Source organism: Malassezia sympodialis, genomic scaffold (assembly GCF_000349305.1).
Source record: "Malassezia sympodialis ATCC 42132 genomic scaffold, msy_sf_11, whole genome shotgun sequence".
Classification (NCBI taxonomy): domain Eukaryota; kingdom Fungi; phylum Basidiomycota; class Malasseziomycetes; order Malasseziales; family Malasseziaceae; genus Malassezia; species Malassezia sympodialis.
In genome coordinates, this window is record NW_017387809.1 from 143,338 (window position 1) to 169,940 (window position 26,603).

At 54.7% G+C, this 26,603-nt stretch overlaps 11 protein-coding genes across 11 annotated transcripts; 4 read left to right on the plus strand and 7 right to left on the minus strand.

Annotated features, from left to right (window-relative positions):
- Positions 1-312: 312 nt before the first annotated feature.
- On the plus strand, positions 313-5,595 carry CHS6 (Class IV chitin synthase-like protein; the record flags this gene model as incomplete). Its single annotated transcript, XM_018884231.1, has 2 exons — positions 313-2,076; positions 2,101-5,595. The coding sequence occupies 2 exons, from the start codon at positions 313-315 to the stop codon at positions 5,593-5,595; spliced, it is 5,259 nt and encodes a 1,752-aa protein (XP_018740911.1).
- MSY001_2383 (uncharacterized protein) lies at positions 5,592-6,747 on the minus strand (the record flags this gene model as incomplete). Its single annotated transcript, XM_018884233.1, has 2 exons — positions 5,592-6,675; positions 6,719-6,747. The coding sequence occupies 2 exons, from the start codon at positions 6,745-6,747 to the stop codon at positions 5,592-5,594; spliced, it is 1,113 nt and encodes a 370-aa protein (XP_018740912.1).
- A 99-nt stretch (positions 6,748-6,846) lies between these two features.
- On the plus strand, positions 6,847-9,777 carry MSY001_2384 (uncharacterized protein; the record flags this gene model as incomplete). The annotated part of the gene is made up of 1 exon (XM_018884234.1): positions 6,847-9,777. The coding sequence occupies one exon, from the start codon at positions 6,847-6,849 to the stop codon at positions 9,775-9,777; it is 2,931 nt and encodes a 976-aa protein (XP_018740913.1).
- Positions 9,778-9,781: 4 nt separating this feature from the next.
- MSY001_2385 (uncharacterized protein) lies at positions 9,782-11,872 on the minus strand (the record flags this gene model as incomplete). The annotated part of the gene is made up of 1 exon (XM_018884235.1): positions 9,782-11,872. The coding sequence occupies one exon, from the start codon at positions 11,870-11,872 to the stop codon at positions 9,782-9,784; it is 2,091 nt and encodes a 696-aa protein (XP_018740914.1).
- A 742-nt stretch (positions 11,873-12,614) lies between these two features.
- MSY001_2386 (uncharacterized protein) lies at positions 12,615-14,339 on the plus strand (the record flags this gene model as incomplete). Its single annotated transcript, XM_018884236.1, has 2 exons — positions 12,615-14,280; positions 14,308-14,339. 2 exons carry the CDS (start codon positions 12,615-12,617, stop codon positions 14,337-14,339), a joined length of 1,698 nt encoding a protein of 565 aa, XP_018740915.1.
- Positions 14,340-16,521: 2,182 nt separating this feature from the next.
- On the minus strand, positions 16,522-19,548 carry MSY001_2387 (uncharacterized protein; the record flags this gene model as incomplete). The annotated part of the gene is made up of 2 exons (XM_018884237.1): positions 16,522-16,997; positions 17,169-19,548. The coding sequence occupies 2 exons, from the start codon at positions 19,546-19,548 to the stop codon at positions 16,522-16,524; spliced, it is 2,856 nt and encodes a 951-aa protein (XP_018740916.1).
- Positions 19,549-20,020: 472 nt separating this feature from the next.
- MSY001_2388 (uncharacterized protein) lies at positions 20,021-22,072 on the minus strand (the record flags this gene model as incomplete). The annotated part of the gene is made up of 1 exon (XM_018884238.1): positions 20,021-22,072. The coding sequence occupies one exon, from the start codon at positions 22,070-22,072 to the stop codon at positions 20,021-20,023; it is 2,052 nt and encodes a 683-aa protein (XP_018740917.1).
- A 332-nt stretch (positions 22,073-22,404) lies between these two features.
- Positions 22,405-23,256, minus strand: MSY001_2389 (uncharacterized protein; the record flags this gene model as incomplete). Its single annotated transcript, XM_018884239.1, has 2 exons — positions 22,405-22,641; positions 22,672-23,256. The coding sequence occupies 2 exons, from the start codon at positions 23,254-23,256 to the stop codon at positions 22,405-22,407; spliced, it is 822 nt and encodes a 273-aa protein (XP_018740918.1).
- A 720-nt stretch (positions 23,257-23,976) lies between these two features.
- MSY001_2390 (uncharacterized protein) lies at positions 23,977-24,257 on the minus strand (the record flags this gene model as incomplete). Its single annotated transcript, XM_018884240.1, has 2 exons — positions 23,977-24,059; positions 24,086-24,257. The coding sequence occupies 2 exons, from the start codon at positions 24,255-24,257 to the stop codon at positions 23,977-23,979; spliced, it is 255 nt and encodes an 84-aa protein (XP_018740919.1).
- A 137-nt stretch (positions 24,258-24,394) lies between these two features.
- On the plus strand, positions 24,395-25,357 carry MSY001_2391 (uncharacterized protein; the record flags this gene model as incomplete). Its single annotated transcript, XM_018884241.1, has 2 exons — positions 24,395-24,458; positions 24,483-25,357. The coding sequence occupies 2 exons, from the start codon at positions 24,395-24,397 to the stop codon at positions 25,355-25,357; spliced, it is 939 nt and encodes a 312-aa protein (XP_018740920.1).
- Positions 25,358-25,390: 33 nt separating this feature from the next.
- MSY001_2392 (uncharacterized protein) lies at positions 25,391-26,392 on the minus strand (the record flags this gene model as incomplete). Its single annotated transcript, XM_018884242.1, has 1 exon — positions 25,391-26,392. One exon carries the CDS (start codon positions 26,390-26,392, stop codon positions 25,391-25,393), a length of 1,002 nt encoding a protein of 333 aa, XP_018740921.1.
- Positions 26,393-26,603: the final 211 nt, after the last annotated feature.

Sequence of the window (26,603 nt, forward strand, 5' to 3'; positions counted from 1 at the left end):
GGACCACTTTTTCCGTACGGCGCCGATGCAGCAGGCCCTGCGCGCCGCGCTTCCGACGCGCGCGGCGCCTGGGGAGCACTGACCTCCACCTGCGTCGGCCGAAGATCGTAGACCAACACTGCGCGAACTATACACACAGCCACGTTGTCAGCTCGCTGAGAGCGACGTCGCTCGGCCATGAGTACAGGCACGCGCGACATCGCACAGAAGATAGCAGGCCCCGATGGGGGCGCTGTGAGCGATGTCAGCGTCGCCCAGCTGCTGTGCGACCGGCTGGAGAGCGGGCTGCCCTACACATGGGCGTCGGCGACCATGCTGGTCGCGCACAATACCTACCGTGATTCTACGGCCATGGATGAGGAGGCAGCTGAGGAGGCGCATTTATACGCGGACCTTGCATCTCTTCCACCGAGCCCCCAGGCTCTCGCGGCACGCGTGTACCACAAGATGATGCAGTCGCAGGCGCCGCAGTCGATTCTGTATAGCGGCCTGACGGATGCGGGCAAGACACACAATATGCTCCGTGTGACGGAACATCTACTCGCACTCTCCGCATCGCATTCCCAGCATGAGTCACAGCTTGCCGACCAGGTGCAATGTGCCCAGCAGGTACTCTCTGCGTTTGGTGGCGCCAAAACCCAGTCCAACGAGCAGGCATCGCGGCATGCCACGTACTGGGAATTGCACTTTTCTGCGCGTGGACGCCTTGCCGGCGCCAAGGTGCTTACGTTCGCGCTAGACCAGCACCGCCTACACCAGCTGCCTAGCGGGGAGCGCTCGTATGCCATCTTTTACCAGGTACTGGCAGGTGCCACACGCAAAGAGCGCAGCGATTACCGTCTCGACGAGCTCAACCTGGATATTGTGCCCACGCGCGACGATGCACGCACCTTCGAGTGGACGCGCACAGCACTAGCGCGCCTCGGATTCAAGGAAAAGCATGTGCAGGGCGTGCTTCGCGTGATTGCCTCGATCCTGCACATCCTCGCGATCGAGCTGGGCGACGCCGATGACCACGTCCAGGTGCTCAATCCCACCAAGCTCTCCTGTGCGGCGGAACTGCTGCAGGTGAGTGCGGCAGATCTGCAGCAGAGTCTCGTCATGGACACCTTGTTTGTACAGGGCGAGCGTGTGACGCACATGCTTGATGCACGTGGCGCACGACAGCAGCGCGACTCGCTCGCGCACCACCTGTATGCCGTGCTCTTCGCCTTTGTTGTCGAGGCAATGAACCAGAAACTGGCGCCGGCGGAAGTCCAGCCTCTGCAAATCGTGCAGCTCGATCCGCCTGGATTTGTCTCGCATATGCGTCTTCCGCAGCGGACGCCGCGCGCCTCGCACTTTGATGATCTCGCGAAAAACTACATTGCCGATTTGCTGCGTCACCTGAGCGTGCGCTCCATCCTGGACCCCAGCGGCTGGCGCGGCGTGTGTGAGGCCGAAGGACTGCCGGTCCCCGAGTCCCACATTCCCTCGGATTGCGTATCCCTGCTGCGTGGCGAGCCGGTACCGCTGGGCGGCGCGGCGCCCTGGGACGCACAGGGGCGACCGTCGCCGCCCGCGCTGGCGCAGCCCACAGGCGGGCTCCTCTCCGACTATGCACGTGTGCTGGACACCGTGCTGGCCGGCGAGCGCGCTATTGACGACGATGGCGCACTGCTGCGTGACTTGGAGCGCCATGCAGAACACCATGCCTTTGTCGCGCCGCGTGCGGGGTCCAGCGTATTTGATATTCAGCACTCGCTGGGGCCGTGTTCCTACACGGTGCTGTCGCATCAGCGCTCCGAGCTCGACTGGCTACCTACGCAGCAGCTTTCGATGCTGCGCGCCTCGCGCAACGCATTTGTTACACGGCTGTTCGCTGGCCCCGGCCTCGCGATCGAGTCACGTCTGTCAGAGCAGGTGCTGCTTCGTGCTCAAGTGTCGTCGCGCCCCTTGCGCCGACCCACGCGCCTAGGCGCCCGTGTGCCGTGGCCTGAGACGCGCATTGAGGGCGTTTTGCAGCAGATTGACTATGTGGTACAAAGTCTCTGGCACACGATGCAGCAGGCTGATACGTGCTGGCGAGTACTGTGTGTACGTTCGCTCGACTGGACTCAGCCACAAGGGCTCGACGCGCAACGTGTCTCGGCACAGATCCATGCGCTAGGCCTGACGAGACTGGTGAGTGCACAGCGCTACAGCTATGTATACCTTCCTCGCGATACCTTTGCAGCGCAGTTTGGCGACTTGGAGCAGGCGATCCAGTCCCGTGGATGGCTTGTGCCCAGCGATGTGAGTGTGGGCGAGTCGCTGGTGGCCCTGTCGTACCCTGCGTGGTTTGCGCTGACGGGTGCCGTCACGCCACCGCGTACGTCCAAGCCGCTTGTACGCCTATCGCAGCAAGCGCCGACGGTGCACCAACCGTACATGCAGGATCCTCCCGGCTCAGACATGTCGCTGCTCAAGCCTGAGGCGTTGGGCGAGGAGCCCATGCTCCCAACGGACCTCGCGCCTGCATGGCCGCCCATGGTCGACAGCAAGGAGGGTCTGCTGCAGCCGACCGAGATGGACGAAGAGCCTGTGTCAACTGAGCGCCGCTTGTGGTCGTGTCTGACGTGGGTGCTGACTTTTTGGATGCCCGACTCGGTCCTCACGCATGTGCTCGGAAAGACGCGCCCTGATGTGCGTATGGCATGGCGCGAGAAGATGACCATCTGTTTGCTCATCTTTCTGCTGTGTGCCATGATCCTCTTCTATATCATTGGACTCGGCCACCTTCTGTGTCCTGACTTTAATCGTGCATGGAACGAGGGGCAGCTGAGTGAGCACGGGGATGGCGACTCGTTCTATGTGGCGGTCGCGGGCAATGTGTACGATCTGACCAAGTTTTACAAGTTGAGTCACTCGGATATTCCCAGCATGCCCGTCACGCAAGACGTGATGATGCAACTGGCTGGCCAGGACCTCACGCCCTACTTTCCGGTGCCACTCAACGTGGGGTGCTCGGGGCTCGTCCAGGACGCGACGATGCAGCTGATGCAGCAGCAGAACCTCACAGCGCCCATTGCCCAAGCCGTGCATCAGTCCGGTGCAGCGCAGTCGCACAAGAACACCAAGCTCAACAATCCCAACTGGTATTACCAGCGCTTTTTGCCCACGATGAAAAAGTATTGGAAGGGGCACTATGTATACGACAAGGCGCGCATTCAGAGCGATGGCTCATGGCGCAGCTGGGCGATTGTGCATGGGCGCTTGTACGACCTCACTAACTACCTGTACACGCAGCAGCAGCACCCCGGCGATGACAAGTACAGCTTCCTTAACCACGACCTTGTCGACTTGTTCCAGGCGCAGGCGGGTAGCGATATCTCAGGCGACTACGACGCACTGTTGCAAAGCCTTTCACCTGCCGCGCAGCAGCAACATCAGCACTGTCTGGACCAGGCGTTTTATGTGGGCCGATCGGACTTCCGGCTCGAAGCGCGGTGTCTCGTCCAGAATTACTTGCTACTTGCGTTCTCGGTGATCATTTTCATCTCGATCTTGGCCAAGTTCCTCAGTGCGCTGCAGCTCGCACACCGTCCCTCACCGGAGCAGCAGGAGCGCTTTGTCATCTTGCACATTCCCTGCTATACCGAGGGCGAGGAGTCGCTTCGCAAGACGATTGAGAGTTTGGCTGTGCAAGAGTACGACGACAAGCGCAAGCTCTTATTTATTGTATGTGATGGAATGATCGTGGGCAGCGGCAACGAGCACGCAACGCCGCGCATTGTGCTGGATATCCTCGGTGTCGATCCCAGTGTGGATGCCGAGCCGCTCCCTTTCAAATCGGTTGCCGAAGGCTCGAAGCAGCTCAACTATGGCAAGGTCTACTCAGGCCTCTTTGAATGCGAGGGCCATGTCGTGCCGTTCTTGGTTGTCGTCAAGGTTGGTCGTCCCAGCGAGCGTTCTCGGCCCGGTAACCGTGGTAAGCGCGACACGCAGATCCTGCTGATGCGCTTTTTGAATCGCGTGCATTTTGATGCGCCAATGTACCCGCTTGAACTGGAGATGTACCACCACATGAAGAATGTGATCGGCATTGACCCGTCGTTCTACGAGTACATTCTCATGGTCGATGCTGATACGCTCATTACTCCGGATGGTCTCAATCGCCTCGTGGCTGCGTCAGTCGACGACCCCAGCACGATTGCCGTGTGTGGCGAGACGCTGCTTGAGAACGAAAAACAGTCAGTGTGGACTATGGTGCAGGTGTACGAGTACTACATCTCACACAACCTGTCGAAAGCATTCGAGAGCTTGTTTGGCAGTGTAACGTGTCTGCCCGGCTGCTTTAGCATGTACCGACTTCGCTCAAGCGACAAGGGCCGCCCGCTGTTCATCTCGGACAAAATTATTGACGACTACTCGGAAAACCGTGTGGATACGCTGCACAAAAAGAACCTGCTCGCGCTCGGTGAGGACCGCTACCTGACGACGCTCCTGCTCAAGCACTTCCCGCTTTACCGCACGCGATACCGACACGATGCGAAGGCCATGACGGCTGCGCCGGACTCACTCTCTGTCTTGCTGTCGCAGCGCCGTCGCTGGATTAACTCGACCGTGCACAATCTGGTGGAGCTGGTCAAGATGAAAGGGCTGTGTGGCTTCTGTCTCTTCTCCATGCGCTTCATCGTGTTTATCGACTTGGTAGGCACGATTATCCTGCCTGCAACGGCCGTGTACATGGTATACCTGATTGTGACGGTGTCGATCGGCCAGAGTCCCATTCCGGTGATTGCCCTGGCCATGATCGGCGCCGTGTACGGTCTGCAGGCGGTCGTGTTCTTGCTCCGTGGCCAGTGGCAGTATATTGGCTGGATGGTCATTTACCTACTGGCCTACCCGTTGTACGCATTCCTCCTCCCCATCTACTCGTTCTGGCACATGGACGATTTTTCGTGGGGCAACACGCGCATTGTCGTTGGCGAAAAAGGGAACAGGAAAGTGGTCGCTGGCACAGACGACGAGCCGTACGACGACTCAATGATCCCCCGCAAAAGCGTTACCGAGTACCAGCAGGAGCTATATGGCGACGAGGAGCCCATGTTGCTGTACGGCGCACCACCGAGTATGGCCTCTTCGACCCCCCTGGAGCCTGAGGACGACTACTTCCAGAGCACAAACTTACGCGACAAGGCACACCGCTCGCATCGCCTCTCGTCTACATCGTGGATGCCGTCCACAGGCAAGGCGCGCGACTCGCTCGCGACGCTCCCCTCCATGGCTAGCAGCGGCCTGGGCTGGCCCATGTATGCACCGTCCATGCCATCGATGCCCTCCATGTATGGGATGCCCATGTACCCGTCGTTCCCAGAGATGGGCACGCCATTCCCGCCGTCTAGTACGGACCATCATACAGGCCTACCGATGGTGTACGAGGAGCATCCCTCCGAGGAGCAGATCCGCACAGCAATTCAGTCGTATCTTGCGGCACAGTCAAGCTTGATGCACGTCACCAAGCGCGATGTTCGCGAGGCTGTGGCCGCCTCGATGCCCCATGCCGACCTAACGGGCCACAAGACCCTGATGAATCGCATTATTGATCAGCTGCTCTCTGGACAGATTGCCTAGCACAGCGCGCGCTCCAGCCACGCGGCCATACGCGCCTCAAGTGGCCACGATGAGCGCGGCACCACAGAGGGCGGCGGGAGGACCAGCGCATCGTACGGTGCACCGACGAGTGTCTGTGCCGCCTCAGCAAAGCCGCCTGCGGCCGAGCGCACATCCACCCTGTCCACGCGGCCATAAGTGCAGTGCAAGGTCAGCGTGCCCTGGCGGTCCCCATCGGGCACCGCCTGCGTGGATGCTGTCACGGAAAAGGCGGGCGATGTCCCGTACAACCACGACCACGTTTGCATGTCCTCATAGCTAGAACGAACACGCACATGTTTTCCCCGCACATGTGCCGCCGCATCGAGGCACGAGGCGTCCAATGTATGCACGTCTGTTGAGCCGTACATGCGCACAAACTCAGCACGAATCGCCTCAGTCACATGCGCCAAGGTGCACGGGGCACCCGGGAAGGTCTCCTGCAGGTTCGCCACGGGCGAAGGCACCGAGGCGACCGCCTTGGACTCCATGTTGTGCCGACGCTGCTTGAGCATGGACATACGGGCGAGATCTGCATGAAGAAGCAGCGTTCCGTGGTGATAGGCACGGTCCTGCGCGACTTTATAGGCACTGCCTGATACTTTTCGTTCGTGTGCCGCATCCGCCGTGGGGGCCCCCAAGCTGTACACGGCGAGATCGTACCGCGCATTGAGAAACACGGGTGGCCGGCCGAAGCGCGACGGCAAGGACACGGGCGGCGCGTGTAGTGCACGCGCCACCAGTTCTGTGTGCGTGCGGCGCGAAAATGCCGATCTCGGCATGTGGAACGAGTAGTTTAGGTTCCCCAGATCATGGTACACAGAGCCGCCGCCACTCTTGCGGCGCACCACGGGTATATGGGCCGCCCTCATGGCCCGCGGATCCACCTCGCCCCATAAGTTCTGGTTTTTTCCGATGACCACGCATGGCGTATTGACATACAAGAAACACACGGGCACGTCTGGAGCGACTGTGCGGAACAAGAAGTCTTCCCACGCAAGGTGCACGTAGGGGTCGTGCAACGACGACACATACATGGTTGGCCGTGTTGGTACGGCCAAGCTCGATGCATGCCGCGCCAGTCGCTGCTGCCCCACACTCGCACATCCGCGCCAGCGAGTGCATGCGCCCCATCGCGCGGCCCACGGCGCCATGGGCTAGGTACGCTTCGCCGTAATGGTCTTCACGTGACACAACGCGTCTTCGAGCGAACGGCCCACCCCCCTCCACGCCATGCGCGACACGCTCGTCGCGACGGTGCAGGCGCAGCTGCCGCCGCACTTCCAGGATGCACAGCATTCCGTTGCAAATCACCGAAAAAACTGTGTATCTCTGTTTAGATTGCACTCGCAGTGCGCTCAAGTTACGGAGTCGACGCCCCGCGGAACACGCTTGGTCGGCGAGAAAGTGTTCAATGAGTGCTTCTTCGACTGCTTGCATCGCATTTTGCCCCTCAAGAAGGGGTTTAAAGGAGCAGATCGTATAAGCAGATTTGTGGCGACATATGCGGCATATGCAGTTGAGCAGCTCTCGAACCCTGGCACGGATGCCCCGAACGACCACGAGGACGACACTCCCGCCACGCGTTTCGTCGCGATCCTCCTCAAGCACCTCCTCAAGGGCTTTCAATCCAAAGATAAAAACGTAAGATTGAGATGCTGCACATGTGTGGCACTGCTGATCAACTCGATGGACAGTGTGGACGACGACTTGTACGAGACGCTAGTCAGTCTGCTCATGCAGCGCCTCGTGGACAAGGAGTCGGCTGTGCGTGTTCAGGCGGTGATTGCATTGGCACGCTTGCAATGCAGTGAAGCAGGCACAGATGAGCGCACCATGCGTCTGTTGCTTCACTTGCTGCGCCACGATACCAGCGCCGATGTCCGTCGCGCCGCCCTGTTCAACATTCCTCCTACTACCGCGACTTTGCCGTATCTGCTGGAGCGCCTCCTTGATGTGGACGCGACCAACCGCCGATGCGTGTATCTTGTGTCGCTCAAATCTCTCCTGGATTCCCAGCCAACAGTCGAGCTGGAGAGTGGCCTCGTCATCAAGGAGTCGCTCGGCCTAGGAGAGGTGTCCCTCTCGGAAGTGGTGCGGATTGGCTTGCATGAGCGAGAGCCGACTGTGCAAAAAGCTGCACGAAAACTCGTCACGTACTGGCTTGAGGCGGCCGGCGGAAACATTCTGACACTCCTGTCAATGCTGCATGTGATGCGCTCACCCGACGGCGAGCCCGTGGTACTTGCCCTACTGGAGGATCTCCCCGACGTGCGAGCGAGTGTGTCACGCCTGTTAGCCGATCATCATACCTACTGGGCCGATATCACGCCAGGCAAGGCCCTTCTCGCGCGATGTTTCGTCCTCTATGCGACGACGCACCACATGGAGCGCGAACTGGAGACATGCGTGCCTGTCGTTACCGCTCTCGTATACCGCATCCAGGCTGAATATCATGCCCTTAACGCGCTCCTCGAGCAGCAGGCGGCTGAGGAAATGGAAGAAGATATGCCTGCACTGCAGGACGACCGTGCGCTTGCGCATGTGTTTGTCGTGGGCGAGTTGTTGGCCATCGCCATGTACTGCGACTACGGCGACGAGCTCGGGCGCCGGAACATGTTCATGCTGGTGCGCGATATGCTGAGCAACGCATGGCTGCCGGCTCAGCTGGTCTCTCGCTGCCTTGATGTCCTGCTGCGTCTGGCTAGCGGGCAGCGCGATTTCCTGCAAATTGTCGTGGAGCTGGTGCAGGCCCTTGATGCAGAGCTCGATGAAGCAGATAAGGATGAGGATGGCGATCTGTCCGTGCGTCAGTCGCTTTCGTGGCATCGGCGAGTGGACAAGGACGCCTCGCCGGCACAGGCGGCGGACCTGGCAGCCCTAGACGCTCGCCGCTTGCTGATTGTGCGAGCCATGCTCGAACGCATGACAGGCACACTGCAGGATGAGACGACGCTTGAGGGCCTGATCCAAGAGCTGATCGTGCCGACCGTGCAGAGCAAGGATGCGGCACTTCGCGAGCAGGGGCTCATTTGTCTGGGTCTGTGCTCCCTGCTCGACAAAAAGACGGCGCTGATCACATTCCCCTTGCTACTCAACCAAATTCAGCGGGCGAACGGCACCATCCAAGCGCGGTGTGTCGAGAGCCTCTTTGACCTGACTGTGGTGCACGGTATGGATGCACTTTGCACCCAAAGCGCCAGCGTCGCGGCCCGCAACGAGTTCGATGGCGACGAGGAAAAAGGGCTACAGTATGCTCGGCAGCAACTGCTCGGTTTCCTCTTGAGTCTCTTGGAGCACGAGGAGCCAGAGATTCAAGCCATTGCTAGCGAAGGTCTAGCCAAGCTGCTGCTAACTGGCGTGCTCAGCGAAGACGACGTGCTCAAGAGCCTTATTCTCACGTACATGAGCCCTGATACCGCGGCCAACCAGCCACTGCGGCAGTGCTTAAGCTACTTTTTGCCGCTCTTTTGCAGCTCACACGCGCGCCACCAGCGCATGATCCAGCACGTATTTATGGATGTGTTTGATATTCTGGCCCACTTGTACGACGACCCAGAGGCACGCACACACATGATCTCGCCCGCCCAGCTCGCCGCCCAGCTAGCAGAATGGAGCCATCCAGATCGCTCCATGCTGACGGACCCCGACGTGTATGTACATGTGGACATGGCCGTGGATGCGATGAAGCACGCTCTTCAGACGCCCAGCCGCGACCAGCGCAAGGCCCTAGCACAGATGCTCGGCAAACTGGCATGGCCTGCTGCCCTCGACGCGGCTCGCGCCACGTCCTTATTCCTTCTCGGGCGTGAGTGGCAGCGGCGGGCCGATGATGCTACCACCCGCAATGCACTCTTGAAATATGAGCAGGCTCTGTTGAAGCGATACAACGTGCCTGAGCAGGGTCCGGACAACGAGGTAATGTCATCGCTAGAAGCGCTGTTCCGCGCGTTGCCCCCGCCGGATACAGCGAGGCCACGCGCACGCTCTCGAAGCTCGCGGACCCCGAGTGTGGCCACGGAGCGGGATGCGTCTCCCTCGGACGTTGACTTGGACGATGCGACTACGTCCGAGGAGGAGGTGGTCAGCGAGCCAAGGCGGCGTCAGAGACCACTACCATCGCACGACGAAGTGGACGAAGACGAAGACGAGCTGGGACTCTAGCCATCTATATCCGGGGTGGCCGTGGGGGTGGCACTGGCTGGTTCCGACGCTCTGCAGTCGAGTGTAGTGCGGGTCCTGGCGGGGGCGCCGGCATCATGCGAGGCTCTGATGTCATATGTAGGGCCGCTAAATCCTCCGCCAATGTTGTAGACGCCGTGGGATAGGAACCCAGAGCCGCGGACGACGCAGGTCGCTCGGCAAAATCGGCGCGCGCAGCGCGTCGCTCTGCCACGAGACGGGCTGCCGAGCTAGCGAGCATGTCTGCCTGGCTAGCCATATCATCGTAAAAAGCATGGGCCTTGGCCAGAGTGGCCTGAATTTCCGTATAAGCCTCGTAAGCTTTCGAGAGTCGCGCGTCGCCATCGAGCGCGGTCGCCCGAGAGGCATCAAACGCTCGCCGCGCATCCATGGTGCCTGGGTGCGAATCCAGGCGCTGCAATGCATCTTTAAGCATTACCATGCGTTTCTGCTGGAGCTGGATGTGGTCGGTGATTTGACACTGCATTGGAAGGTATTTTCCGAGCTCCTGTTGGAAGACGGTGGCCTCTCCATTCGGCACACGCCGATTGAGCAGCAGGACCCGCGAGATGTCGTCGCTTCGCACACGCTGTTTGAACGCCTGCAACATACGCTCGCGTTCCTGAGGCATCGCTGCCACAGAGTCGAGTAGAGCCCTCGTCTCACGAAGTAGCTCACGCGCAGGGCCCGTATCTGTGACGTCCGCGTCCAGGAGATTCTTCGAACCCGACACGCGCGCCTGCTCTTTGTACATTTGACGAATATCTGCAGGGCCCGCGACCAGCAAACGCACATCCGGCGCGACTTGCTGCCATAGATGCACAACATCGCTATCGTTCTCATGAGCGGCATCCAGTGCATCCAGTGCATTTTTTAGATCTCGCCGCAAGGTCCGCGCAACACTGGCCGTCGGAGGCTGTGTATAGTCGGCTCCATACTGGACACGAGCACGCTCACATTCGCGAGCATCATCGTCGAGGTCGGCCAAAGCACCCCGAATCGTATCCACAATCGGCGGAGCGCGCTTCAGCAGGGTATCCATCACCCGCTCCATACGAGTTAGGGGCGCGGTAGAAAGCTCTTGCGCCATCGAAAGCACAGCTTCGGAGGGAGCACATTCACGTGGTGCGGCGCCTTCCAAGCTCGCGTATCGTTCGAGAGACTCGGGCAGGTGCAATGCCGAAAGGGACACAGAAATCTGCGCATTGGCCGCATCGACTCGCGCGCTCTCTGCACGGATCAATTTCGCTTGCTCCTCTGAGTAAACTGATGCACTTTCCAGCACACCAAGAGGGACAAGAGTGCGCAAGACATCAGGACCTAGAACTGATTGCACTTCGGGCTGGCTGAAAGTCTCTCGAATCGTAATCGGCATAGCCACAGATGTCTGATCAATAGCTGGGAGTGCTCCCTCTTCCAGGGCGCGCTCGTGATATACCAAGTCATTTTCCCGCTCCGCTTCTCGTAGCGCTTCCAAAGATACAGCCACCTGGGCACTAAAAATATGCTGTAACGCCGCCACTGTGTCATTTGGCAATGTAGATCGTAGGTGAGAGCTCAGAATCGGCATTACCAAAGGTGAGAAGGCGTGGGCCTCCTTAGCCAAGGTGTGAGCCAGTCGATACCGACTAAGCGCAATCGCATGATGATTTGCTGCGGCATCCACCTTAGCGCGATATAATTGCGCCATGGATGCAAAGTATCGGGACTTGTAATACGCCACAATGATCCAGGCGGGAGGAACATGTCTCGAAGCCGATGGCTCACTCCATTCACTATGGAGTGTGCCATAAGCGTGGCTTGTATGACTTGCTAGCTTGGCAATGAGACCTGCCCCTTTTCCGTCGTGGAGTGTTTTCTCCAGGAATATTTCTGAAGCTTGTGCTAGCAGTAGTGCAACAAGCGACTGAAGCATGGTCCCTTGGAGATCATCACTCGGTGCATACATGAAACTGTCCTTGATATATTCAAGAAACCCTGCGGCTTGACGAAATCCATTGTAGGCTCGTTTTAATGCATCCGAGCCGGAGTCAGCTCGATTTAATTGCGCCGATACGTGGGTGACACGCGCAGCCATATTAAAAATGGTGCAGGCTTTCTCGTACGCCAGCGAGTCCTGCTTGACTTTACTGCGCGTGAATGCATCATGCCACTGGAAATTCAGTTTGATCTCAGGGAAGCGAAACTCAATCATCTCAAGCATGTGAAAATAGGCAAAAAGCAAGTCTCGACCCGTTTCCTCACTGTTCGGCAAGCTCATGGCATCTTTGCGTGCCTGGCGAATCCGCTCTAGCTCCTCCTTGTATTTTACCGGACTCTGTTCATAACTCTTCACAATCAGCTCCGTGATGGGCTTCACTAAATCCACATCACGCGTTTCTTTCAACGGTAGTGCAATCAATGGCGACTGCATGAGGTCCGAGCGGGGGACTCGGCGGTGCGTTGCATTGATGATCACGTGAAGATAAGGCCGAGTGTTGCACGCCACCGTTCAGCAGCGTTGCCTCTTGCTATCTATGGGCGCCGCACACTCACGCGGAGCAAACGATATACCAGACGGCGAGGAACGCCAAAATAATCGCCCAGGTATATTCCGTAATAATCCCTTGCGTCGTCGCCGTGAAGATCGCAATGAAAATGATGGAGAGGAGCAGGAGCACACAGAGTCACGAGCTCGTCGCCGCCGCCTAGCACCTGGGCTGGGCTCCTCGTCTGAACAAGAGGATACGCGAGGGAATCCATTTTTAGATACTCTTGCGCGCGTTGAAAGTCAGTTCCAGCAGGGAGGTATCCCACATAACCCGCATCCTCCCAGCACTATGGACCGGCACTCCCCATCCAACTCTGGTACTACGCATGCTGCAGAGCAAGATCCTCTGGCCGAAGAACGTCAACATGCCATGAATTTAATTGAGCGCACTCTTCGAGAAACGGCCTCACCACATCCCCCACTTGACCCTACTAGACTCCCGGGTACATATGGACGCCGACACTTTCCTGTCATGCCTGCTCTTCGTCGAGCCGCCCTATTCGGTCAGCGTCCACGCCCAGCGTCCACGTTTGGTTCATTGCTGTCCGATGTTCTAGGGGCCCAGTCTGGTCAAACGTCCGGCCATGCGCCCCTTTCGGGTACTTCGGTCATTGTGCAGGGCGCCTTGGTAGCCCGTACATCACCAAGTGGGCAAACAATGGGTCAAGCGCCGAGTAGTTCTAGTCAAGATGAACGTACGGCTACCGATGGCTCATTACAAGGGAATCATTCAAGCGACTCATCCTCCTCCAATGCCTCTTCATCTCAGAGCACGACAACTTCTAGTCACACACACAATACTACACAATCTCAAATACCCCAGACTGCTACGATCGAAGAGCAGAGCGAAATGTTGGGTCGCATATTGCGTATTGCCGCGGCGGCCACGGCTGCCTCCGTGGTAGGTGCTTCGACGATGCCCTCTGCTGCCACTACCACCGATGCGGCACCACAAGACACCAATTCTAGCAGCTCAGAAACACAACATTCGCCAGAAGTGTCGCAGTCTTCTGCTCGTGAGTCCCGCCTAGGGCGAGATCTGCTGGAACGATTGTTGCCTCATCGTCAAGGATCGTCTACATCACAGTCGACCATGCCTGAATCTGAAGCGATTTCAATGATTTCGCGCCTTATGCGTGAGGCACTCCGCGCCTCTCTTTCGGCTCGAGGAGACCCACAGTCTTCTTCCGAATCATCTCGAACGACGCCATCAGAATCCGTGCAAGCAACACTGGACCAGGCCCGGGCAGGTCTGCCTCTGACACCAGGTGAGCCTGGTTCATTCGATCGTTTCCTTCATGACTTGCTTGAAGACTTAAGTGCGGCATTACATCGTCTTGGCGAGGAAAATGACCCAGAGCGACCGTCTCCTGCGAGGGAGGCGGATGCTGAGCAGTCGAATCGCCAGGATGGTGATGTGGTCTGTGGACAGTTGTCGTTTTTCCGGCTATTCCGCTTCGACCGTCACGAGCCCACATCACTTATTCCTTGTATCCTTGTTGGAGTGCGAAGCTTACGTGCTGATGAGCGGCTTATGGGTGAAGTGGCCCCACAGACAGATGACAATGGCCGTGGAATTTCACGCCTTGTGATGTTTGTAAGTGGCGGACGTTATCATGACGAACACCCGCTGCTAACGGCGCACCCTCGCGAAGCGGGTCGTGATCTTATGTTTATGATGGAACTCCTTGGCACAATGTCCGCTATGCAAAACAAGCGACCAACAGCAAGCGCAAATGATATTGAACGAAGTGGTCTCAAGAAGGTGCGCGGCACGGAGCTACCAGCTCTATTGGAACAAGGTGCCATTACGGAAAATACGTCGGAAAAGTGTTTGGTGTGTTTGGAGGAATGGCAAGACGATAGCGAATGCCGTGTATTATCCTGCAAGCATGTATTCCATACCTCTTGCATTGATCATTGGCTCGAGAACAGCTCGAATACATGTCCTTTGTGTATGTATATTTTGCGACTAACCTCAGGTCGTTCTGAAGCAGTTTCACTTTCCCACTAGATAGGTAACGCATCTTCAGGAAGCAACGAGTTTGCTTCCACTAGACATTTAAAGCGGGCATACAAGGAGGTATCTGCTTCACATGAGGCGAACATCTCGTTGTGGTGAAGGTACAAATGCGAAAATACCCTTGCAATCTGCTTGCAAACACCGGGGAAAAGACGCGTGCAATGACGAGGAATGGAAGTAAGTTTGGAGTGGAAAGCACCAATGCTTCCCAAAGTATCCGCCGCAGCATCCATAGCATGAAAAATATACTCTTGAGCTGTACAAGGGCGACCGTCATTGTGCTCACGACACAGTAAAATATCGTCACCAATCCGCATAGCATTACAGCCACCCGAAGACGTGCAAACTTCCTGTAGCCTGGTTAGCCATGGGACATTAAAGTCTTGGAGAATCCGCCTTAAGTGTGTATAAATCCATAGGGAGATATCGATGTCGGAAGATGGTAACTCAACTAGCCGGTGGACATCGTGAGGTGTTTGTCTCACAAGAACACCGACATATTGCTGGACACTCCCAAGATCATTTGTTAGAAGAGTCAGCGACGAAGGATCTTCCCAATTATTCTGAATATCCTACCGTTAAGAATGACCACATGCCTTCAAAGTCTGACCCCTTCGAATGCGCCGATGGTCCATGCCAGTGGCTATTCGACAAGACTTTTCTTGGTAAGCAAATTAAAGGCTGGTGTGCGGCATGTGTGGAACAGAGTTCTCTATAGTCTGAACATGTGTATACTTTCCCCAAAACTTCTTGGATGCCTATACGCTATTTAATTCGCCGCAGGGAGAAGAATCGTCCATGAGTAGATTCCATTGAATGCCAGACCCTCCTTCAAGAGGAGGAGGGTAAAAAATTGTCCCGTGCCAGGATCGAACTGGCGACCTCCAGATATCAAGTTCCTCGCGCCAGGCGCGATCATATTATGAGACCGACGTGATAACCAACTACACCAACGAGACAAAACCTTTCTATTCAATTGGAGAATTACCTACATCATTGTATTGGGCTGGTAGGGGGGTTAGGACGAAAAATTGAAAATGCTACACTGTTACTTCGGAACATTTAGCTTCTCTTATAATTACCAAATCAGTAGCTTATAACAATCCTGACATTCTATTTTCTATTCTCGATAAGTGTGTACGTATCGACTGCAAAAAATGTCCCGTGCCAGGATCGAACTGGCGACCTCCAGATATCAAGTTCCTCGCGCCAGGCGCGATCATATTATGAGACCGACGTGATAACCAACTACACCAACGAGACCAGATGTCTATCGCCGTTGCATAGACCAATATAACTTCCTCACGTTCGTTCCAATTACACAACATCACATCCTTCGATATTAATGCCCTCTCCTAAGGATGTGGTATATTACTGCTGTGATATTCCTAAAATTTCTTTTCGTACTTGAAGGAGCTGTTCACGGACTTCTTCTGATATTTTTAGTTCATTTGAGTCCATATAGTCTTCAAGATCGGTCTCCGGCATGTCAGAGGGGTCATCTGGCACTGATGACCCAACATCCTCTGTATTACCTAGGGCAATACCAAGATCGTCATCCATATCAATATCTTTGGCATCCATAGGTTCCAATAGAGGCTTGGCTGACGCCTCGTCCAAGGCACTCTTAGACTTTGCTTTGGCAGCCTCCAGCTGAATGATATAATTTTGGTGAATTGCAATTGCCTTCCTCTGTACTTTGCGGATTGTGCCTGCTGTAAGCAAACGTTCGTATAGTTACCACCACATGCCCGAACGCAGACGCGGACGCGATTCCCGTCAATCGTGTGTAGCAATGTTACTGCACCCCAAACATACCGCACGCCCTCACGGGCGCATCGAACGATACAAATTCCCGACTTGGGAGAATAATATTTACAGTTTAATGGCCCCGCAAAAGCACCTGCCGTGGCATCACCAAAATTTTTATGCAGTGACGCTCGCAAGGCTTTGGTGATATTGTACGCATTCAAGTTTGGCGCCCGAGCAGTCGGCAGAGCATCGGGACCATAATCTTCAGGTATGGCAGGAGGCTTTGATACAAATGTTAACAAAAGCCATCGGTTCTTTTGTGAGAGTGTTCGCGTACCTTGAATCGCACCATGTTAAAATTCGTCACAATGTGACGTGTGGAGGATTGTATACTGCTTCGAACCTGCCAAAATCTACGAAGTTACTCTGGAACTGGAGGGGGTGCACGCGGCGGTGCGCGAGGGGGTGGCCGTGTCGGCCTATTAGTCTTATGGAAAGCATCTTCATCAACCACTGCTCCATACTCTTGATGCCCATTTGGTAGCTCTGCCCCGGGAGTGGGGATACAGGGGGGCGTGCGAAGAGGTGGACTGGTAGGGCTTCGCAAGTCTTGGTTCTCAACCAATGTACTCTCTCTCGTCATCGAGGAAGGTACTTCTTGCACAGGAGCTTCTTGCATGCCTTCAACTGGCTCTGCTAAAGGACTGGGCGTCGTCTGCACTGGAATGGGACCCAAACCTGCAATTCGTTGACCACCCATTCGGGCCAAGCGCCGCGCGATGGCCTCACGTCGTGTCTTCTCAGACACCTCGGGATCTTCTTGTTGAACAAAATTATCCTTTTTAGGTATATCAGGCTTGGCAGTCTCATCTGAGTCTGTTTGTACAGGTGGCGCCTCTGTGTTACATTGAAGCAGTTGGTTTAAAAGCTCGTGCTGTGTTGAAAAATCATTGTTTCCATCGTCAAATTGTTTGGATGAGTTGTGTCGTTCAAGTGGGTCTTTCACGACGGGCATAGAGGGTGGGTTAACTGGTAATGCGACTGGTTCAGATGCATTATGCACAGTACGGTCAACGGGTTGAGCAGGTCTTGCCAATTGGGGCGATGAAAAGCTGGCTGGAGATACGTATTCTGCTCCTGGAATCACAGGGAATGATGAATTAACAGGTGCAGGCATCGTAGGACTCGTCACAGAGCTAGAAGCCACCTGGTCTTCAGTATGAGCTGGCGAATCTTGTACAGCGGATGCAGGCATTAGTCGGGTGACAACCGAGACTTGAGCGCGCTCATCCTTCATATCTGGAACGTTCACCGGTGAATGAGAATCCAGCGTATCTGAAGGGGATAACTGAGAGACAGGTTCCTCTTGGGATGATATATGATTCTGTTCCTCTGAAGCCCTCGTCACGTAAGAGGATGGTCCAGTTTCAATTGGGTCTTCTGGAGAGAGAGCCACACCTTCCTGCACTTGTTGAGCGCCCTCTTCAGCCCTCTCAGGGCTACCATCGATCTCTGATACAGCAGGTACTGTGCTTTGCAAGTTCTGAAGTGGTGCAGTTTCTTGAAAAGAAATTCCATCATTTTCTGCTAGACTTGTGCCACCCAAACGCTCCTCCAAATCAGAAGACAATGGAGTCGTGTCTAAGTTAGATCCACTCGGTTCAATAGCATGATCGTAGCATACTTGGCCTGGTGTAGCGTCCTGCTCCATGGAAGATTTAAGTCCCCTGTCTTGTGGTGGCAAAACAGGATCCGAAGCAGTGGTTTCGGGACCATCATTATTCATGAGAGTCTTTTCAGGCTCTTGACTCACTGAGCTGTCAGACTCGGCAGGCTTGGATCGACGTGTACGAGGAGCGGCTGTGCGTTTTGGAACCACCAAAGGCTGAGGTGCATCTGTGTGAGAACCATTTTCTACCGGTGATTCCATTTTCTCCTTAGTAGCTTCCATTTCATCTTTTTCAGGCTGCTTCTCTGTCACCACTGTGGGTTCTGAGGTGGGTGCAATTGAAGAAGAAAAAAGGCCCGCATCCACCCGACGACCACCTAAAGCTGCCATGCGCTTGGCAATTGCAGCACGACGTGTGGCTTCATCCTCTGTTGTGTTAGTAATGTTGGCTTGAGTCTGTTCTTCCTGTTTTACCACAACAGGGACAGCTCGTTCGGACGAAGGTGCTGGGATTGTGGTCCCACCTTCATGGCCACGTTGCAACGCTGCCATTCGTTCTTTCAAACTCATTTTAATGCTGCTCTTTGCATCTGACGCACTGAAGGAAGAAGATCCCGTATCTGCGCTTGCATCACAATCACTAGTATCAGGGGCTTTCTGAACACGCGGCACAGTAGTAGCGGCGAGTGCAGGCGGCACTTGATTTGGAAGGAGTGGTTTTTCGGCATTGTTGGAAATAGAAGGTCGTTTCCAAGTGCTCGGTTTACCTTTAGGGATTGGTGGTGGGGTTTTATTTGCCGTTTTGTTGAATGCTGCAATACGATCTCGGAGAGACATACGGCTTGGATCAATCTCTGACGGTTCTGATGCCTTTTCATCGGCCTCCATAGTTTGTGAGCCTACTGTATTAGTAGCTGAAGGAGTCTCATCGTAGTTTTCCGTCTTTGGCTCCTGCTGAAGCTTTGACTCAACAGCAGACAGTTCGGCGGGAGATGCAAGTGTGTCAGGGGGGGTGTATTCGTGAGGGATAATTTCTGTTTGATTGGTATTCACTTCAGAAGGTGAAGTCTGCGATGAAGTCACACTTTCCGCTGCTGTATCTTGATGAATGCGATCAACACGGGTCGCTTCTTGGTTTGTGTCTTCGACCGGCAATGCATTCGCTTCTTTGGTAACTGTAGGAATGTCAGCATCCTGAGAACTTTTCAAATCATCCTTAGGAGTCTCGGAAGTTTTTTGCATTCCCGCATATTCCATTTCAGCGGCACGCTCTTCGATTATGGGCGATGCTTGCGATAATACAGCAGAGTTGGGCTGAGCACCTTCATCTTGGGAACTTGGCTGCGTCTCAACTGAATATTCTGTATATTCAACAAGGCTGGCTGGGAATTGACCCTGTTTTGATCCGTCTAAGGACTCGCCCATGTACCAACGGTCATCCTCGTCTTCGTCGTAAGGATCAGCTGACTCGCTGGCTTCGACAGCGCGATCCGCGTAACCAAAGACACGGATAATCTCACCTTTCAGAAAAGAAAGATCCTGCGGGTGCGGACTTCTGTACTTCACAATCGACTTGACATAGAAGGGGAATGTCATGGTCAACTGCTGGAGTGTTGGTTGGCCCATATCCTGCCAACACCGAGCCCGATACGGACCCGATTTCTCCACATATGTCGCATTGCGGTCAGACAGGCTTTCACCCCACCATGAATAAACTATGGCCCGAGCTAGAAAATAAAGGTTCTGTGGCTCGAGACCATTTGGCGCTTGAGCGTACATTTTTAGCATGGATGAGAAGTTCACTTAGCCTCGTTGCAATTGGCATGTATGTTCTTTCTCACTGACAAGAGTGCTATTTCGCAGTTGTTTCGATTGCCAGAGTTGATTGTCGATGAAGGTCAGAATGCCCCGAAACCTTTTGCCCAATTGCGTGGGCAGTCCATCATGGTAGACGGCAAAATTCATCTGCAAACCCTACAAAGACTGTACGTATATGTTCTAACCTTTAGCGGCACACCTATTGGTATCGCGTTCGTCGGAGTCGGAGTGCTTGTCTTGCTCGTTGGTGCCGTGCGCTTTTTCCACGCCCAAAACATAATGATACGTGGCAAGTTTATCCCAAGTCGAGTTGAGAGTAAGTACTACATGGATTCTCATTCCTAGTTTTCACGCTTGCCTGCATTACAGGAGCGCTTTTGTTCGCAGCTTTTGGTACACTGGTTTCTGTAGCTGCAGGTGCATTGTAATTTGTTTATGCCTCATCCATGGCACTCTCGTAGTCCATGTTATGAACATGCTCATCATTTTCATGGTCAATCCAGTCTTCGAAGCCATCGTCGAAAAGGTCCACCAGCTGGTTCTGCTTGTCTTCCATACTCTCGTCGCTGCTCATAATATTGACCCACTGGGACCATTCTTCGTCGTTTAGAAGACAACTGTTCATGGTCATTCTGATCAATTCATGGTTTATACCATTGCCGATAAATACAAGCTCTTGGCGACGGTCCCCCCATGGTGTATCCGGGTCAAAATCGCGGCGGATGGCTTCTATGACATCAGGGTCTTCTGGCCATTCATCCCTCGGCACCTCACAGCGCCACCGGGCACCGCCGGTGAGAGTAAGCATGACACCCGCTTGCGACCACTCTCCAAATAGCATGGGGCGAGTAGCAAGCCACAGGAAGCCCTTAGAACGGAGAAGCGGGTTCCATACCTCCGACTTGCGCTTACTGGCAAGGCGAGCGTCTGGACGCAGCGCTGGCTGCTCCTCATCGTCGACCTCGATGTCCTCTTTATGCTCACCAGCTTCGTGCCCTTCCTCAACTTCCTCTTCGCCAACTTCACCATCATCCATGAATTCTTCTTGAATGACCACAAAGCACTCGCGGATCGTGTTCCACAGGCGCTGAGGATGGAAAGGCCGTCGAGAGCGGTATACAAAACTGCTGATACCGTACTCCTCAGACTCCGGCTTGTGGCCTTCGATCAAGCTGCGAAGCCAACCAGCACTCATGGCGGCCTTTTCAAAACTAAAGCTCTTAGTGCCGAGGACCTTCTTGACATCAATTTTGCCGTGCGTCGCAGGAATGATATTAGCCTCAGGGTTAAGTTTCTTCACTAGCGAGATCACTTGCTTGAGAGCTTCCCCAGACACAAGGTCTGCCTTGTTCACAATGACGCAGTCCGCGAACTCGAGCTGGTCAACCATCAAATCACTAATGTTGCGGTCGTCCTCTTCGGGGACCATACCCGCATGACGGTCGACCAGAAAGTCCGACGTATGGAAGTCATGGAACACGCTAGCTGCATCCACAACGGTGCAGCAAGTGTCCAGTTGCGCCACAGCGGGCAAGCCACCGCGCTGCAAGATGGCGGCCAGCTTTTCGTCCTCCACTGCATTAGCAGAGAATTCAGCACTAAATGTCTCCGCAACCTGCATAGGCTCTGATATGCCACTTGACTCAATGACAAGGTAGTCAATGTGGCGGTCACGCGCAAGTGCGGCCACTTCCTCCAGTAGGTCGGCTCGCAGGGTGCAGCAAACACAACCGTTGCTCATTTCCACAAGGTGCTCGTTTCCCTGAATGAGACGACGTCCTGCGATGAGCTGAGCATCAATATTCAGCTCACTCATATCATTTACAATGACAGCAATACGGAGACCATGGTCAGGGCTAGACAAGATATGACGCAGCAAGGTTGTCTTGCCCGATCCCAAGAAACCGCTGAGAAGCGTGACAGGAAGCTTACCTGGGCGCTGCTTTCCGAGAAGCTGGCTACACTGGCTCTTAAGCCACTGTGCCTCTTCCCTCATCTGCTCTTTCGTTCGAGGCTTACGCTCACTATCCATCTGCTTGCCCTGATGAACATCACGCAGCTCCAGGCCAAACTTGTCCAGCAGGTCGTACACCTTGTCATTAGGCTCAATGTCACGAGGGCGACGAGGCAGAATGTGAACATGGACGTGGTTCACCGTTTGTCCGGCCGACGCACCGTCCTGGATCGCAATAGAGAGCGAGTCTCCACTAAAGGCATGCTCGACAACACGGCCCACCTTTTGAACCACGTCAAACATGGCAGCCAGCTCAGCCGGAGGTACATCGGCAAGACGCTTATAATGTACACGCGGGATCACTAAGACATGCCCTGGAACCACAGGCTTAAGGTTCACGATGGCAGCAGCATCCTCCGTCTCGTAAAAGACTTGGTCCGTTACGTCGAAGGACGAAAAATGTGTGCTCTTGAAGGTGGTGGGCTCCTCACCATCAGTGGTACTTTTTTCAGCAGTGGCAACAGGAGCCATGTTTGAGAATATTGGAAAGAATCTTCCCATGCGGGCGCCCCTTTTAATGTACCATTTTTTTGTCTCTGTCGTTCGACCCTGCAGCAGTTTTCGTCTACCGAGAGCAATCTTTGGCCAAGAACTCTGCGAGTAACGCAATATTGAGAGAGATGGTCGGGAATGGTAGGCTCTCCCCAGTGGCCCCATTCCATATACAGCCAATACGATTGGATTCGACACCCTACCTTGTCAGTATGGTTACACGTCTAACTCGACGGGTACCCATCCAGGGCCCTCCACTTGAACATTTTTGCATATCATGGACTATAGTACTTGGGTATCTATTGGCTGCATTACCACACATCGTTGTTCTCATTCTCATTGTAATCCTCCTCATCGTCTGAGGCGGGCCTTCTAAGGCCACCTAAAGCCATCCAGTCGTCTTCAGTACGGGTCCGTTTGGAAGTGTGACCACCCTCATCATCCTCGTCACTTTCTTCTTCAGTGTCTTCCTCCAAAGCAGCGATGTCTTCCGGTGCGTCTTCACCAACGGTTTTTGAGCTCGGATGCTGAGGATCCTTACTGCTGGACTGGGTACTCGGAAACAAACTGTTCAATACATCATAGTTAATGCGACGAGACCAGCGTTTCTGTTGCATCATTTGCTTAGCTGACTCGGCAGCTGAGCCTGTGGGGGCTGTGGTGGCATCGCGCGGCTTTTGCCGCTTGCGATTTCGAGGTGCAGGCGCGATACCAGCCTTCTGATCAGCTTCAAGCTTGAGTTGGCGGGCCAATGCAGCTTCTAAATAGTCCTTGTTGAACTCCATCCACACTCGCTCCTTGATTTTCACTTCCTCGTCGTTGAGAATGAAGCTATCCAACTCTTCTTCGTCCAAATCAGCAAGGTCATCTTGTTCGTGATTGACAGAGGGAGGTGCAGCTTCCTCAGCGTTTTCCGAGGCGGTAGAAGGTGCATCAGACGGTGTCTCTGTGCTCTCTGTGGCATGCTGGGGTGCATGGCCTGCCTTGGCACGTTCGACGCGCTGCCGCTCCTCTTTAGCCAGATCTTTGTCGAGGGCATGAATTTCAGCTTGTTGTAAAAACGAGTTAATTTCTTGCTCCGTAGCCTGCTCAGCCAGTTCTTCAATATCGCTACGCAGAGGCTGGCTCTCCTCTTGAGGTGCCTGCACCTCTTCTTGAGGCATCGCCACGAGATGGGCATCGCCACTTTTTTCTTTCTTGGGGGCACGAGCTCGAGAAAATGCTGGGGGATTATTCTCTTCCTCCAGCCACACACTGCGGAAATCTTCGATAGTGAGCTGGCCACTGGGTGTGCTCTTGAACTCTTCCAAACGCTTTCTCAAGGTAACATCCGCAATTTTCACGACTTGGACAATTTCTGTAATCGAGCGGCGGAAATGGTTCATGCGAGCTGCCAGTAGAAGGCATGCGCCACAAATACCAGCAGGGCGACGTCCCTCTACCATCCAGTCTGTTTTGAATCGTGTGACAAGACGTGTAGCATCTGTTACGACGCGCTGTGTCTCGTCTCCAAACTCCAGCAATGCAGCAAAGCGGCTGATATAAAAAGATGGGTCAATTAAGGGCATTTGGAGGTTGAGCACACGCAAAAGACGTAGGTAGCTACGCCCAAGCACAAATACATTGACTTGGATTACATCGGCAAAATCGATCAGCATGTGTGTTGTCTTGGCCATACGACATGCGACATACAGACACGAAGCCACCGTATAGTCCGACTTGCGTCCTAGAACAAAGTTTTTCGGCTGCGATCCAGATGCCGTGGTCGTACCTCCATCTAATGCAAGTTGAAAAAATCGCAGCGCTCGTTCAGCCACATGGGCAGGCACGCCACGCGCGGTGGCCATTCGATTAATGTTCCAGCGGGCTGCGTCAGCTTGCATTTACGTACCATTCGCGATGGTACACTCGCGTGACTCTCCTGCAGAGCTTCCCCGAAATCCCGGTCCGGTCGTACGAGTGCGGACTTTGCATGAAATAGTTACCACGTACCTTGATCTACGCCAAGGTAGCTTCCCTGAACTACAGCGCCACCTGCCGTATTTTCCGCGAAGGTAATATCGCTGACAATTTGCGACTCCTCCAGTACTACACCACAAGCACTGCATACGGCTTGCGAGTCGGCAAAATCGATGGCCAACGAGCCACAGTTGGTGCATCGCATCGCGAAAGACGCGCGACTGGCGCTGAGTGATCGTGTGGGGGTGTTTAGCGAGACCAATTTTGTGCTCATGACATAAGCGATTATTCACGTGCTTAGACCCGCGAACGTTGACACCTCCGCTCCTTTCCGCAGTGACCATGTCGCAACTACTTCGTCCGGAACACTTGCAGGATCGGCTTCTGTTTGCTATTCCAAAGAAGGGTACGTGGTAAAATTTAATCCAAGGTCGTCTTTATGAAACATGCCTTACGCTGCTGAATGGCGCTGATATCCAATTTAAGCGCGCCCACCGCTTGGACGTGGCTCTTGTGACTAATCTGCCGCTTGCGTTGGTCTTCTTACCTGCAGCCGATATCCCGCGCTTTGTTGCCGAGGGAAATGTGGACCTTGGTATTACTGGCCAGGATATGGTGCAGGAAGCTGGCACAGCAGTCTCTAGCGCGATCACAGAGGAGCTTCCTCTTGGATTTGGCAAGTGCAAGCTGCAAGTGCAAGTACCCGAGAACAGCGAGACGATTAAGAACGTGGAGGATCTGATTGGAAAGACGGTAGCCACTAGCTTTGACTATATGTCTAGTGACTACTTCCGTAAGTTGGAGCAGCAAGTGGGCAAGACGGGCGAGAGTGGTCAGCTTGCCACGAGCATTCGATACCTGAATGGCAGTGTGGAGGCTGCGTGTGCACTGGGTTTGGCCGATGGCATTGTGGACCTGGTCGAGTCGGGTGAAACTATGCGTGCCTGCGGCTTGAAGCCGATTGCCACGCTGCTGGAATCAGAAGCTGTACTGATCCGCCCCACGAAGCCACACTCGACAAAGAGCTCGGAGATCATCTCGCTTATTACATCTCGTATCCGTGGTGTGATTGCGGCCAGCAAGTATGTCCTCTGCCAGTACAACATTGAGAAGGAGAACCTAGCCAAGGCACTCGAAATCACCCCGGGTCGTCGCGCGGCCACTGTGAGTCCCCTGCGTGAGAGCGAATGGAATGCCGTGTCTAGTATGGTGCTGCGTAGCGAGGTGGCGAACATCATGGACAAGCTGGAGAGCGTGGGCGCCTCTGATATCTTGATCCTGAGCATCAACAACTGCCGTGTGTAGGCCCATACTACCATGTTCTACATAAGGACAAAGTCAATCTAGCGCATCCGGCTCGGTGGGTGTGGCATGTGCCACGTCCATTTGGAAGAAGTCCGAGTTTTTCAGCGGGCGAACGGTCATCGCCAAGCTGGATCCGTCCACGGTGTTACCAGCCTTCGAACTCTGGCGGGCTTGCTCCACCTTTTCCCGGCCGGTGCGGCTGCGCAGCACCTCTCGCACAGGGACCATAGCAGCGTTCCGGCAGAGCTCCTTCAAATCACTTCCACTGTAGCTGACGGTTTTGCGCACAATTTCATCCATGTCAAACGAGGAGTGACAAGGGACGTTCGCCAGCATGATGGACAAGATCTTTTTGCGCTGGCCTGCGTCGGGGAGGCTCACGGCGTAACGCTTCGGCATGCGACGCAGAATCGCAGCGTCGATATCGGAAGGACGGTTTGTTGCGCCCAGAACAAGAATGCGATCAGTCGAGGACGTCAAGCCATCCCAAAGAGTCATAAATTCGGCCTTCATCATCGCCATCGCCTCATGGTCACCCGACGAACGTTCGCGCAAGAAACTGTCGATTTCGTCAATAAACACAATTGTGGGCTGCAGCTTGCGGGCGAGGCCGAACAGGGCAGCCACGAGTTTGTTGGACTCACCGAACCACTTGTTGGTCAGGGTGGATACGTGCATGTTGATGAAGGTTGCACCACTCTCCTTGGCCAGAGCCTTGGCCAACATAGTCTTACCTGTCCCCGGCGGCCCATAGAGCAGCACGCCTTTAGGTGCACCCAGTAGACCATTGGTGGTGCTGAAAATCTCGGGGAAGATCAAAGGGGCAATGACACTTTCCTGCAGGCTGGCGATGATGCCATCCAGGCCACCAATTGACTCAAACGTCACAGGGATATCATCCGGCAGGATCAGCTCCATGGCGATCTGTTCTTCGTACTCATTGAGCTTAACCTCTTTACGGTTAATACCCAACTTTCCCAACTTTGTATCGGAAACCTTCTTGGCGTCCGACTTCTTCTGGTGGTTTGGGTCCATGTAGCTCAAGGCCAGCTGCCGTTAGTGGATGCGCGTCGATACAAACCCTCGTAACGTAATATGTCGCCGCCATCACAGCAATGCTAGTGATACCTGCTGTAAGAACCGATTAGCTCACCATCTTGTGCCACACGGCGCAACTGTGCATTGCTGAATAGGCCCATGGCGGCTTGGGGTGCGTCCACACGTCCGGGGCGCCATCGACGTGGTC